At 36.7% G+C, this 15392-nt stretch overlaps 2 protein-coding genes and 1 long non-coding RNA gene across 3 annotated transcripts; all 3 read left to right on the top strand.

Moving 5' to 3' along the window:
* Positions 1-9669: 9669 nt before the first annotated feature.
* LOC146730106 (uncharacterized) lies at positions 9670-10271 on the top strand. Its single transcript, XR_014927956.1, has 2 exons — positions 9670-9802; positions 10176-10271. It is a non-coding gene; the product is annotated as an uncharacterized LOC146730106 (long non-coding RNA).
* Positions 10272-12120: 1849 nt separating this feature from the next.
* LOC102801836 (uncharacterized) lies at positions 12121-14709 on the top strand. The gene has a single exon (XM_006821623.2). It carries the CDS (start codon positions 12121-12123, stop codon positions 14707-14709), a length of 2589 nt encoding a protein of 862 aa, XP_006821686.2.
* Positions 14709-15389, top strand: LOC146730105 (uncharacterized). Its single transcript, XM_085494428.1, has one exon. It carries the CDS (start codon positions 14709-14711, stop codon positions 15387-15389), a length of 681 nt encoding a protein of 226 aa, XP_085350554.1.
* Positions 15390-15392: the final 3 nt, after the last annotated feature.

The raw sequence follows: 15392 nt of genomic DNA, 5'->3' as shown, positions 1-15392 counted from the left end.
ATCACACATGTAGTTTAAATCTATACAAGCTCCACTCAGACATTTATACTGGTCCACCGTACATCCTGGTCAATACAATCATAATATCTGCGTGAAAACTAAATGTGCGTCAAAAATTAAATCATACTCGTAATAGTTTCACAGCAATACTCACGTCGAGGGTCATATCAATATCGTATGAAATGTAATAGTAGTCAGTTCGGGAAAGTCTTCTCAGAATGCATATATAAATATATATATATAAACATCTAATATACTATACAAATTTGTAAAAAAGTTGATTTGAACTTGCACTATTTGAAAATACTTGTCATAACAAGTGTTACAACTGCATTATTGTAATAATACGAATAGTATAGTGCATTATTTTCCAATTTGTAATTTTAATTTCCAAGTGTAATTTGGTCTTTTATACATGCTGCAATAGTAGCAGTTAAAGCTTCTTGAAATATAGCTAGCAAATAACACCGAATAAACGGCAAGGTAAAGACTATGTCTAATTATAGTAAACACGTACTGCGTGCGTGACTCGAACAGGCGCTCGCGTACGGCACCTAATCGCCTAGCATCACGCCACTACACGTATTCCCCTCGGCCACCGGGCATCCCCATAAAAGGATGCTTAATAACCGAGCTTATTACATGCAGAGAACATGAAACCCGTCCACGCGATCCGCGCCACACAGTGTGTATTTACCTTGCCGTTTATTCGGTGTTATTTGCTTACTTTACTTCCTATGTCGACAGCAACTATGAGTTTTGAAATATAGCTGTAGTTCAACATGTACACTGTACATCTTGGAAACACTTTCATGTTTTTCATTAATTTTTAATTTAAGTTTATGTCAAGCACCAGGCTGCGCAAGAAATAATTGTACGTGCTTTTTTGTATGTGGTCTTATCAACCTAAGTACAACTAGAAATCGATACACGTGATGAATTAAGTACCTCGCGGTACGGATTTTGATACTCCACATTTGGTGATCAGTGGTTGTAGTTCCAATCACATCTGTGCACTTTCACATGTGATAGAAAACTGTTTGAAACACTCAAGAATGCAAAATGTTATCCATTTTTGTGTTGTTTAACTGTTTGAACTTCAATTACATCTGTTTTATTTTGCAAGATATATGCAAATCTAACTGTAATTCATAGTGGTTTTGTGTAGCCAGAATATATAACCATTTTAGAAGTTGTGAATAAGTGTTAAGTTAATACATCACAGCGTGGTATCGCATTCAACAATTGTTGAGAATTATTAGTGCTACAATTGTCACTTACTCTCGCAGTTAATTTCGTCAGAGTAATCCCGACAATCTGCCAGATCGTCACAATAAAACCGAAACGGTATGCAGCCTCCATCGTCACATGGGAACTCACTGAGATCACATTCTAGTTGTAGTAATTAACATAGTATTGAATAAAAAAGGACAGATTATGTATACAAAATATGCATTTTTTGGTATGATGTGGATAAAATATTGATGTAATCGACTAGTCATTTACGATCAATCTGAGATAATAATAAATGTCGATGCTTCTTGATGTCAGTGTGAGGAGTTGAAAATGAATGGAAGATCGAATTATTATAGAAGTGCATGAGACTTACCGACTGTGGGAATTGAGGGTGCATCCTTAGTCATAGTAGAGGATATTGACGAGGTGGTGTCAGCAAAGTTTGTAGACGATTCAGTCTTCACAGTTTCCACATGCGTGTACCGCAATGGATGAGTCTTATTGTATATATATGTAGTGCCTGGTATGGTGCTGGTAGATTGGGGATTGACTGTATCAGTATCGGGAACTATGGTATTTGACTCAGTAGTTGCCCATTCCGTTGGGTTCATCGTTTTTTCCACATACGTTTTATGAGTCTGGTGTTCATACGGCGTACTTAATTCGATATGGGTGTGTTGTTTCTTAGAAACAGGAAATGGTGTTCGCATATGACGAACCCTTCCACCTATATTTAGACGGAGAGTCAATTGTGTTTACGTGAACAAAAACATCATCACCACTTAAAAACAACATTTTATTGAACAAAGAATAATTAAGTATTTGGTCCAGTCAACTTTTTGCTAGACGTGGAATGTAAATGTGTTTGGGTTATTTTATATCCGACTACGTGTGTTACAGTACTTCGTACTTTTGAGTATTTAAGGTCTAACTAATTTAAGGTATTTAAGTTCGACATGTGATCAAAACTATTATTCAAAAATGTTAGCTAGAATTGATGTCTTGTATTTAATCGTAGTTTTAATATTTATCCGTTTTGAGCTTAAACGTTGACATATTGCATGTTTGTAGATTCACATCTCAGAATAATGAACACACTGTTTGCATTGAATACTATCCAGTTTTTAAAAAGCAAAATAATGTGTGGAGTTAATGACATCACAAATACCGTACCTCTTGTCATGTTGATATAAATAAAATATAATCCAACTCCAATCCCAATTGAAAGAATGAATAAAAAAGAAAACCTCTTCAGTATACGCTTTGACCTTGCTTGGAAAAACTTATTCGTGTATATGGTTTGGTCCGTCATTGTGGATCGTCTGTGATAAAACAGGTTTCTGTTATCGAGTATTCCGTCATTGTAATATAATCGTGTTATACTTTGTCATAAAGGTTATGATAATATAGAGGGCGGTTTGGCATCTGTTTGAATGGATGTATTTATCTAATGATTGGATATTTATAATTGCGTACAGTTGTGTCAGGTTCCTAATTTATTATCCATTATCATAATTTAATTTGTGCTTTTATGAATGTTTTAAATATTAGATGATGATGTGTCTTGAGAAATTTACATGGTATAAATATTTGCAAAATGACATTCCACACTTAGCCAGTCGCGAATCGATCATATTAACTAACACATTGATAATCGTCGAGTGCATCAGCGATAGTATTGAAAGATAGAAAGATGTGTTTCTACCTGCCTGATTTTAGGGTTGCCAAATATATTTTAGTTATGTGAAGTTTATTGTCTGGCATGATATAGAAGAGGCACACTGTTTATTATTAACGGATGTTGGTTATATATATCTATCATACTTGAGTAGAGCATAATACATTTATACTAATGTGTTTTAAGTATCCATATCTACAGTGGCGGTATATCTACAGAGGGATTGATGATTGAAAATCGTCGTATTGAATTACAATTAAAGATGGTGTTATCTATGATGAAATATATAATAGAAGACATTGAAGATTATGATTTACAGTTCTTAATATAACCATGATTTTTCAGATATTATTATACAATATTTCTACTACTAATAATAATTTATTGAGACAATGCAATTTCATATTTTTGTTGCATGCACAGTTAACGGTGGTGCATCCAAAATGGAACCAGGATGTGCACCTTATTTCTATCTATATGTATTTTTAGTGGTGAACAAGAGAAATATTCCATACTCAATATTACAAATTCCACTTTTGAGTATATCACATAGTATATTTAATTTCAGCTAAACAAATTATTCAACGATTCTTTTCTCGTTCATGCCATATGGCTTTTTTTATTATAGTGTATCGAATACACACTCTCAGAAGGATTATGAGGCTACAAATGAACCAGTTCTTTTCACCGCGGGATCCCGCGTTATGCGTGAGATCACACGTGCGGCATTTCCACGTTTAATAATGTGCAAAGCTCATTTGATGGTGGTCAAATATAACAAAGTAATTCATATTTTTTTCCTGAAAGATCGCAATTTCGACCGGTGTTTCTAATGCAATTGAACGTTACAGAGAGAACGAGTGCATCGATAGGATATAATGTGACCTACATGCACGCCATATTGTTTCTTAGAACAGTTTACATAATGCCCGACTGGCAGCAACTTTGTTTAAATAAATAATGTTTGGAGCTATATCTTTGTAATGCCTCAACGTTCAAACTTATATATATCGCTATATTGCTAAATGCCTATTAGGTTTCAAAACATTATTATCTCCATTTACACTGAAACTCACCCAAGCTCAGTGCAATTGGCTCCTTGGTGCACTGTATGCATAATAAACAGACACAGTTGCCTATAAACAATATTTAATAAACCATCAATTTTGCAATGAATGTCATGAAATACTGTTATTATTGTTCATCATTATTTGGCCATACAAAATAAACAATGATCAGAAATTAATTCTATATTGAAATCCAGAAACAATATGGTCAGGCGCGAAGTAGAACCATTTAACTATGAAAAATGAACAATACCAAAACTCAATTGTTTGCATGCAGGGGCACAAATCAATACCTAAAACGCATAGAATCTAAATGTTGTTCTAAGTCCACGTCTCTGACATACATTGACTGATTGCTACCCTAACAACTACAATATACATTGTTTAAGTTGTTTCATGTTGTGTTTTAAAATGGTTGAGACATTTCAGTTTTGTTTACTACTTAACTAACAGAACTTATTTTAATTTTACCGTGTCTTATTCTCATCAACTGAATTAGGTCGAGGGCGTAGCCGTGAACACAGAACGTGTGGGCAATTACAGAATTTCTTAAAGTGTTCGAACATGTAGTAATTTAATATATATATATTGGTTATACAAACCCCTGTGAAACTGAATGCATCAATTAATATGATGGAGTGTAAAGCCATACTGGTGTTTTTTTTAATAGTTACCAAGTGATCTACAAAGGGTTTTGTAGACTACGCGTATCTACTCAAACATGTGCTGAACCAGTTTCGATATGATTGCTTTTCAGTAACTATGAGCTCAATCTTTCAGCGATAGACATTCTTGGTCCAATCACATGACTCAGTCACCAAGGCTTTGTCGATGAGTCGTTATACTGCCCTCAATGTTATATAAATGTATCATATTTACAAAAATAAAAATAAGGGATACAAAAGTTCATTTTTAAACAAAACCAAAAATAATATATGCATGGCTAAATGACCTAAATATGAACGATTATATTGATTATAAATGATCAACAAGTATGGAATAAAATATTGAATGTTATGTGTGTTATGTTATTAGCAGTCAATAAATCTTACTAATTTCAATTTGATGTGATTATAATTTCCATAATAACAAGTAATTAGTAAATCTATTAGATCATTTCAAGGGCAAGTTTAACATTTCCATTAAACACATTACGTTAACTCTACAACATTATGTTTTGAAATATAACATTAATTACACGTCGTGCATGTATACCATTGATCAACTTTAAAAAGTACATATGTTTTCAATATGGATAATTAGTATTACATAGTAATTTTACTTCTGTTATTAAAATAATATGTACAACTTTTGCATTCATGATTTTGTCAGAGTGTTTTTTATGTTTGTATGTCGCCCTCATTGAATTTACTCGACTCCCGACTCTAAAACAATGGGTTTGTTGTGTTGGTTCTAATGCAAATTCACACTTTCAGTAGGCAAGCGACCAGTGACGTTTAGGACAGTTTCACATATCGAATAATTCCCATGGCAGTATTCATCAAATTAAAAGACTGATTTGACAATCTAATAGTTAATGTTGCATCAGTTTGATGGTTGCGATGGGAGTTATCTTTATTTACAGCTTGAATGAGTACAAATCAACCAACATCTTCAATTCAAAGTAACTGGTGTACCAACATTGCTGCAAATAGGCACACCAAAACGACTGGTGGAAGAACAGTTGATGAAAGAAGATCTCCTACAGATGTTTTTTTTTGAATAATAGAATCCAACGGGTCTTTGAGGCGTACTTTCAATAGATCACAATAAACGTCAAAGCTGAGATTGATCATCAGATAGTAGTTGATATTTTGATGTCACTTTAAGTACTTACCAATACAATACTCATCATGAGGGGAATAACAATCCACTGTGCCATCGCACATACGATTTAAATCTATACAAATCCACTCGGACATTTATACTGGTCTACTGTACATCCTGGTCAGTAGAAGCATAACATCTGCATCAACAATAAATTCAGAAACAATTACTTATCCAAGATGGCACTACAATGTGTCTAAATGCATTGGTATTTTTTTTCAAGCATTGCGCAATAGTAGCAGTGAAAGCTTCTTCGAATATAGCTGAAGGTAAACTCGTACTGTTAAATTACTACGCAATCACGACCAAATATTAAACATGATTTCTTAGCATTTGAACCTATTGTTCTAACAATAACATGTACACATTTTAGGAAATCAGCATGAAAAGTGTATGCTGTGAACTGAAGCTGAATAACATTATTTAAAAAAATCACAATCATCTAACTTCGTTATATCGTCAGTATCGTAGATGACAAATGGTCTGTCTCAATATATTATGCTTCATCTGAAGTTGATATAATATTAACATAAAATGTACCGCTGTTCAATATTGGTAATTATATGGAACAGAACGTGGTTTACAATAAGCAGCGTGGTCGCTTTACTACGCTGAGTAGCTTTGGGAATTATGCAGACGTCGGACAATGTGTTTGAAAGTATGTTACTGTTGTTGAGTTCTTCCTGAGATTTTTTTTCATATTGATATTATTTGCCATATTTTTCATAATAATTCTGAGGTTATTCCTCAAATACTGATTGTTATGCCAGAAGCTTGTGGTGTCTTGATACCGAGGTACAGTGTTTCTTTCATCACATTGAGATGTTTATCGAAAGACGAGTTGGCAACACATACGGTGCATCTGTGTCAGGGGTTTGGTTGTTTCCATATATACAGCGTATCAGGGGATCAATGTTTTGCACATGATAGCCTTATTGGGCATTGAAAGCGTACTGAATGAGCGGAATGTCTTGGTGTCCGATCATCTCTGACTGAACAACAACTCGGCCCATCACAACTGGTGGTATTCTTGTTTTCCTCAGCTAATGACATTTAACACTAGTTTGGATTTTCAGGTTCAAAAGTTACCACTTTCAAACAAGAAGTCAGCTTTACCACTTTCAAACTAGAAGTAAACTTCTTTGTGGCTGTAACTGTTTGCATGCGTTTCAAATCGCATTGTTTAAAGTGCAAGTATTTCCCTCCTTTTGATACTTTACGGGTATATTTTGTCGCAATGGCGGTGGTCTAAAGAATTTTTGAAGAAAGTAAACTTTAGTGGCAATTGGCTTGTACATTGTTGTTTCTTTGTCTCGAAAACTTGCTCGATTTACGTCATTCTGAGTATGCCACCAACTGTTTTATGTTCCTTTCGTTTCTCTTAGTTTTGGACTGGTGGCGCTGATAGGCGGTGAACAATAAACTTTTTAGCTACATTTTCATCAGGAGCATCCAACGGTGAATGAACGATGTACAAATTGTGTGCTAATCGCTAATTGTAATCGTGAAACCTGTGTCATGTACCCAGAATGCGCGTAAAAATAGTGCCATGCCATTTCCATCGGCATCTTTGAAGTCCTGAAAATGCTTTTAGATATATCTAAATCGTTGTCACGTGACGGACATTTTCACAATGAACAATTGATATATTCACATGCATATCAAATAGAAATGCGCCGATATCGCAGATACATGTATAATAATACGTATTAGTCAATCAAACAAAACATATTCTATTCGCAAACAAACCACGAAGTGTATCCATACACAACAAATATAACTACAATCGACAACACTCAACATGTATTATCAAATTGAATACACCGTCTTGCCTACAAATAGTCTTTTATACTTATAGTCCCTTACCCATTATGAAATTATTTCTATTTATGTGACGCATTTTAATGTTCATGATTGTCTTTCTCATTTGAATATTAGAAAATGAATAAAATATATGTGTCTAACATACATTCTAATAACTATAATATATATCCTTAGTAGAATTAAAATCAAAGCAATCTTATAACCTGTTTTTGTTTTGTCCAAGGTCTTCTCGAATATTAACACGTGTTTTGTCGCTCATTTGACGTTATGCATGGCTGGAAAGGGCAATACATTGTGGTACTTTCTGGATGGAGAGTTGCGTAATAACAGCAGTGTTTCAAGTGTTATCCATTTTTGTGAAATGCAAATATAATTCTAATTCACAGAATGTGTGACTAATTAAAAAGTTGTCTTGTTTAGTTAAAACGTTACGGTATTATATTTAACAAACCATCGTAGCTATGATGACAACTACTAGTACTACAACTGTCACTTACTTTCACAGTAAAGCTTGTCAGAGTAATCCCGACAATCAAACACATTGATATAAGAATACGGTAACAGTATGCAGCCTCCAACGTCACATGTGAACTCACTGGGATCAGCTTCTAGTTTAATTAACAAAGTATGGGATAAAAAAGAACAGATTATGCATACAAATATTGAGCCATTGTTGTTATGCGCTTGATATGAGTAAAATGTTATGTAATCCAATAGTTCCAAATTCTTTGATTGAATTAATTAGTGCTGCTAAAGTATGTATTCTGTTAATTAACTCTGGCGCAATATGTCAGAAACAGCCCCGGCCTCTATCCAAAATGACGTAATGGTATCATCCCACAAAATGATCAAAAGATAACACATTCAGTTGTGTAACTTTGTCCCAATTTTTGTATCCAATTCGGATAATTTCCAAATAATTCATAAATCAATAAACAAATAATCATTCGACCAATAAATCTCTTGTCAGGAACAACTGGTGATTACCAAGCCAGCAATCTGACCTAATAATGACAATGCTTCAGCGTGCGAGGATAAAAGGAATAGAAGATCGAATTATTACAGAAATGTATAAGGCTTACTGACAGTTGTTGAAATTGGGTGTGTATCCGTAGTCGTATTGGAAGATTTTAATGCGGTTGTCGGCTGCTTTGGTACTGTCTTTATTGTTTCTATGTGCATGTCCCACCATGAATAAATCTTATTCGATCCATGTGTAGTGCATAATATGGTGCTGATCGATTGGAGAATGGCTGTAGTAGTATCGGGAGTTTTGGCATTTGATTTGGCAGTTGCCCATTCTGTTAAGTTTGTGTCCGTTTTTCCACATACGTTCTAATTTCGATATAGGTGTGTTACTTCTTTGTAACAGGAAACGGTGTTCGCATGGGACGAACCCTTTCACCTATATTTGGATTGAGAATCAAATGTATATAAATTTAAGTGAACAAAAACATCATCAGCATGATTAATATGTTTGCAGCCTTGATATTCAAAATATGTCAATGAACATGAAAACAACATTTTATTCAAAAACAAAACAAATCAATTTAATTTCTCATTTCTTAGGTATTTACTCCAGTCAAAATGCAAATGTGACGTGGAAATGTTGGTTAACAGTACTGCGCAATTCTGATTGTAATAATAGTAATATCTTTTTATTTCGTACTGTGGTCATTGGCGTTATGTATAGATACAAAATAATTACATAATAAATTAGATTGGAATGGTCGCAGAAATGAGTAAACAAAAACAAAATATAAAATCATAATACATCAAATGTTAATAGTTAAGTGTTCTCTCCAATAAATAAGTTGTCGTGCTTGAAAGCTATACTATATAAATGTTATGGCCAAAGTTCTGCTTTATTATTTTTACTTAGTCATTGTCACCGAAATGTTATTTTAGGCTCTATAGCCCTATCTTATATTTCACTTAAATGTGCCTTTTGTTAGCTGACGGTATAGCGCCACCTACAGTTCGAGTTACATTTATTACTTTGTTTTGGAGGTAGTAGATAACGAACTCACAGACACTATCTGCTGCCTGAGAGCTGGTAAAGTTATTGATCTTCAAATACTTTTACGTCAAATCGTGTTCAATGAACACAGAAACTACCGAAATACGACTATACTGAGGTCGATTGTGCTTGGGAAGATCTACAAATACGGTATGAAACATTTGATTGCGTTTTTGAGTGATAATTCATGTATTTGCGTGAGGGCATGAAATGTTTATTTACCGATGATGCAATAACATGTGCTTTTAAAACCTGTTCACTTAGTACTTTACTTTGATGATTTCACATTATTCTTGCTCATGATATTTTCATAGATTACGCATGTCTAGTGATTTCTAAGTGCTTATTTGATATGTTAGTGATAGATTTCTTGCATATATTTTTTTGCTGCATTACGTCAGTTGTTTCGCCACTAGATGGCGCTGTCAGTCTACTACTCATTGTCAATTTATAATGCCAAAATGTGTTAGTGTAGAGATGAGACATGATATTTATTGTTTCTTTTATTTATTTGCTATTTCAGTCAATCGTTCATCATATGTGTACTCGTACTTCATTGCAAAGTTTGGTTGTACTGAGCTATACTTAAAGGAAATAAATTGTCATCAATCATTACGGACATTTGTTTCATTATTGTGAGGAAGACGCATTGACGACGGAGTGACCCAGCTAATCGCCATATGTATCTATACACATTTTCATGAGCTACCAGTAGAAGACACAAGGCTCTGGAATATGGGTTTATAGACGCTACATTTTCATTGACGTATTTGATCAACATCCGTTGAGTTTCCAGGGCAGTTATTCTTTGACATACGTGTTAAGTGTACTGAAGTGTTGGTTGATAGTAATCTCAGTCAGCAATACACCTGATACACAACTAGTAATTACGGATAAGTCAACTGCAAACTGACAAGATGGAGGAAATGTTTGCTAAGCGAACGAGAGTGCAAACTGAAAGGGCCAAAGAATATTTCACTGAGTTCAAACAAAGGAACTGCACTTCTATATGTAAGCAGCTGAATAAAGAAACTGATTCTATCCTGGTTTTAATGAGAGACCCACTGACGGACTTGAAATCATTAAGGCAAGCCTATACCAAGTGGATGGTGTTATACGAGGAATTCCTCATTACCCACGATGAATACAAGCAACTGTTATCACCAGAGGACCAACTTAAACATGAAGGTTGGTTCAGACCACAAAGTGAACATTTTGAAAGTGTGGGAGCCAGTGCAAGGGCATGGATAAGACGTGAAGAGTGTGAAGCGCGAAGATTGCTTGATGCAAATGTGAGGCCAGAGGACAGCGCTTCACAAACTAGTAAAACACCTTCAAGTCATTCACAGAAATCCCATACTAGCAGTACCTCAACACGCTTGAGCTCATTGACCATGGCAAGAGCTAAAGAGGATCAAAGAAAGGCTGAACTGTTAGCTAGAGTAGCAAAGTTGAAGCAAAAACAAGCATTAGAACGGGAAAGACAGGCGATTGAACAACTTCAAATTGTAGAAGAACAAGCGATTCTACAGCTTAGAATTGAAGCAGAGAATGCAAGGAGACAAGAAGATCAAGCTAGACTGCAACGTAGATTGAAAGAAGAGCAAGCAAAGATGCAACTCAAAATAAGAGAAGAAGAGTTGGAGTTGGAAACCGAAATCGCTGTGTCAGATGCACGACGAAAGGTTCTGGTTGAGTTAGAAACTAATTAATTCGAGCAAGATCAAAGATTGCATGACATTGACATTTCTCAAAGGCAAAGTGATGTAGCACATATTGAGCAGCTATCTAGATGTCAGTCAAACCGTATGTATAAAACACCTAGTTACATTGGAGTTGTTGATAATATGTTTAGTTCTAATAGGGACACTAGTTTAGGAAAGTGTAATAGGGCCAGTATTGAGTCCGGCTGCAGTACTTCCTGCACATATTGATGGTGATGTCGGTGGGACCTGTGTGCGCGATGCGCGTGGGTTGCGTTGCGGTTTTGAGCACGTGGGTGATGCTAGCTATGGGCCCTCTGCTGCAGGTAGTCGGTCGTCTAACGAAGGTATTCTGGCGGTGGTGAAAGAATTGAAAAAGCCACAGTCAGACATCAAGAAATTTGGAGGCAACTGTATAGAATATAAAAAATTTGTTCGCCAATTTAATGCTAGAATAGGATTGGTTACTGATGACATTGAAGAGAAAATGAACTACCTCGAGCAGTACACCTATGGGGAGGCAAACAATATAGTAACAGGTTACAGTTATCTCGATGCAGAACAAGGATATCCAGCCGCATGTAAAGAGCTTGAGAGAAGGTATGGTGATGTACAAATGATTGCTAGCGCACATCTAGAAAAGGCAAAAAACTGGCCAGTTATCAAGTTATTAAAGCACTTGATGAGTTTGCCATATTTCTGCGTGAGTGCGAGTACGCAACACAAAGCATTGAAGCCATGCAGTCAATGGAATATCATGACCACATGAAAGTACTTGTTGGTAAGCTTCCATACTATCTTCACGGGAAATGGAGAAGCCGAGTATATGATGCTAGGCAGAATGGGAAGCCAGTCACTTTCAAAAAATTGGTGGACTTTGTGAAAGCCGAATCTGAACAGGCAAACGACCCATTATATGGAAGGAAGGCTTTGCACGATGAAAGCAATTCAGGTAAAGGCTCAAAGATACGGACACAATCTAAGAAAACAAGGGGAAGCTTTGCAACAGATGTCACAAATGTTAAACCAGAGACCAAAGCTGAATGCGGTGGACCAATTCAAGGTGGTTCAGTAGGAGACCAAGCTCAGAATGAGACAAGAGTCACTGGCCAGTACACTAAGATACATGTAGCATTTGAGAAACCGTGTGCTTATTGCAAAAGTGCCAGTCATAGTATGGAAAAATGCGATAACTTGACAAAAGAATCTCGTGATGTCAAGTTAAATTTCTTAAGAAATAAAGGAGTTTGTTTTGGCTGTTTAAAGCCAGGACATCAAAGCAAGAATTGTCGCTCTAAGGCAGTATGCATACAGTGTAAAGGACATCACCCCACTATCTTACATGATGATAATTACAGACGGAGTTGTCAACAAACAGAAGACGTATCGCCAAATAAATATGGCAACCAGAAAGCCACCACCGCATGTGTAAATGTGAACAAAGAATTGAGTGGTCAAACAGGGGCCGGTAACAGTGAGTGTACTATGGCAATAATCCCAGTATTGGTAAAGGCTAAGAATAGTGGTATAGCCTTGGAAACATATGCTTTCCTTGACCCGGGCAGTAGTGTATCCTTTTGCACTGAAGACATAATGCGAAAATTGGGAGTAAATGGTGATAGAGCAAAGATTACTCTTGACACAATGGGTGTCCCTCATACTATGAGCACCTATATTCTCAAAGGCCTTGAAGTGAGTGATTTAGATGGTGAAAACACAGTGAAGCTACCAAAAGTCTACACTAAACACAAAATGCCTGTTTCGCGCCACCACATGCCTACTACAGAAGATGTTACTAAATGGCCACATATGTGTGCCCTGGATCTGCCTAAGGTGAACGCGGATGTGGGATTACTTATTGGAAATGGAGTACCCGATGCATATACTCCACTAGAAATATTGACAGGACCACGTGGGAGTCCTCATGCTTCAAGAACTCTCTTGGGATGGGTGGCATGGAATGTTGTCCGTGGTGAAGGTGACAATAAGATTGACACAGTTCAAAATAGTTTGACTGTCAATAAAGCTGAAATCATTGCCATACAAGAGATAGAGGAACTAAGGCAGTTAGATATATTGGTCAGAAGCTCTATCATCATGGACTTTCCAGAACACTCTATCAACGATAGGAGAGAACACTCTCAAGAGGACAAAGCGTTTATTGAGAAAGTAGATAGCTCTATGCGCTATGTGGATGGACACTATGAGATTGGTTTGCCATTTCGTAAGGACGATGCAAGGCTACCTAATAATAAAGACTATGCCATGCAGAGACTTAAAGGACTTGAAAGGAGAATAAGGAAAGAACCCAAGTTTCATGCTGACTACACAAAGTTTATGTCGGATATTATTCAAAAGCATTATGCTGTTCAGGTTCCGCAGGAGGTGCTTGATAGAGATGACGGTAGAGTCTGGTATATACCTCACCATGGGGTATACCACCCTATGAAACCATACAAGATACGAGTAGTCATCGATTGTTCTGCGAAATGGTGCGGTGTATCCTTAAACGACTTGTTACTACAAGGACCTGATCTGACTAACAACCTATTTGGTGTTCTTTTGCGGTTCAGGCAAGAACCAGTAGCTCTTATGGCAGACGTAGAGGCTATGTTTCATCAAGTAAAGGTCCCAATACATGACAGCGACTGTCTGCGTTTTTATTGGTGGCCAAATGGCGAACTTGATAGAAAACCTGAAGTATATAAAATGATGGTTCATTTATTTGGTGCAGTATCGTCACCAAGCTGTTCGAATACAGCGCTACGCAAGACTGCTACAGCTAATAAGGATGAATTCAAGCCGGAAATCATTGATACTGTTCTAAAGAACTTTTACGTAGATGACTGCCTCAAATCCTGTGATACCGAGACTAAGGCAATATCCGTTGTACAAGACCTGATAAGTATCTGCCACAAAGGAGGATTCAACTTAACCAAGTGGATTACCAACAGTCATACGGTCTTGAAATCAATTCCTGTAGACAGTCAAGCTAAAAATGTGAAGCAGTTGAATTTGAGTTACGATGATCTCCCCACCCAGCGTGCTCTTGGTGTGTATTGGAATGTTGAATCTGATACGCTAGGATTTGGGATAGACATTCAAGAGCGTCCATCTACAAGACGAGGTATATTGTCAGTAATAAGCTCTATTTACGATCCTATAGGACTAGCTGCTCCTTTTGTATTACCTGGCAAGATCATCATACAAAACTTGTGTCATCGTGGTATTGGGTGGGATGATGATATTGGACCTAAAGACCTGCAGAAATGGCACAGATGGGTAGCAGACCTGCCACAGCTGGAGACAATCTCAGTACCAAGGTGTTTCAAGTCTGCAATTTTGGTAAGATAATGTCCTGCCAGATCCACAACTTCTCGGATGCCAGCGAGCTTGGCTATGGCACTGTGTCATATCTACGCCTAGTAAATGAGATAGGAAAGATTCATTGTGCCCTCTTGGTTGGTAAGTCTAGGGTTGCACCGCTGAAGAAAGTAACTATCCCTCGCATGGAACTGTCTGCAGCCACTATTTCGGTATGCATGAATAGAATGATACAGAGAGAGCTAGACTTCAAATTCAGTGAAACATTCTTCTGGACAGACAGCATGTCCGTCATTCGCTACTGTGCAAATGAAAGTACCCGCTTTCATACCTTTGTAGCTAATCGTGTTAACACCATTAGAGAGGGCTCACAGATGTCACAATGGAGGTACGTGGACACAAAGTCCAACCCAGCAGATGACGCTTCCAGAGGTCTCAAGGTGAATGACTCCATACGTAGAGAGAGATGGCTAAATGGTCCGGACTTTCTTTGGAGACCTGAATTAGAATGGCCTAAATGTAATGCAATACCTATGACGATCATAGATGGGGATCCTGAGGTTAAAAGAGAAGCTAACTCTGCGATTCTCAAAGGGCAAGGACCAGAGACAGAAATCGATGGACTCTTTGCACGCTTCTCCAGTTGGATGAAACTGAAGAAAACAGTTGCATGGATTATGATGGCCAAATGTAACCTGCAAAGATGGTGAATG

The sequence above is a fragment of the Saccoglossus kowalevskii genome, chromosome 20 (genome assembly GCF_978046115.1).
Source record: "Saccoglossus kowalevskii chromosome 20, keSacKowa6.1, whole genome shotgun sequence".
NCBI classification, from domain to species: domain Eukaryota; kingdom Metazoa; phylum Hemichordata; class Enteropneusta; family Harrimaniidae; genus Saccoglossus; species Saccoglossus kowalevskii.
The sequence above is the reverse complement of the archived record's forward strand: the minus strand, read 5'-3'. Positions and strand labels throughout refer to the sequence as shown.

Coding starts and splice junctions, on each gene's coding strand:
- LOC146730105 (XM_085494428.1), top strand. CDS start 14,709: ATGTCCTGCCAGATCCACAACTTCTCGGATGCCAGCGAGCTTGGCTAT.
- LOC102801836 (XM_006821623.2), top strand. CDS start 12,121: ATGAAAGTACTTGTTGGTAAGCTTCCATACTATCTTCACGGGAAATGG.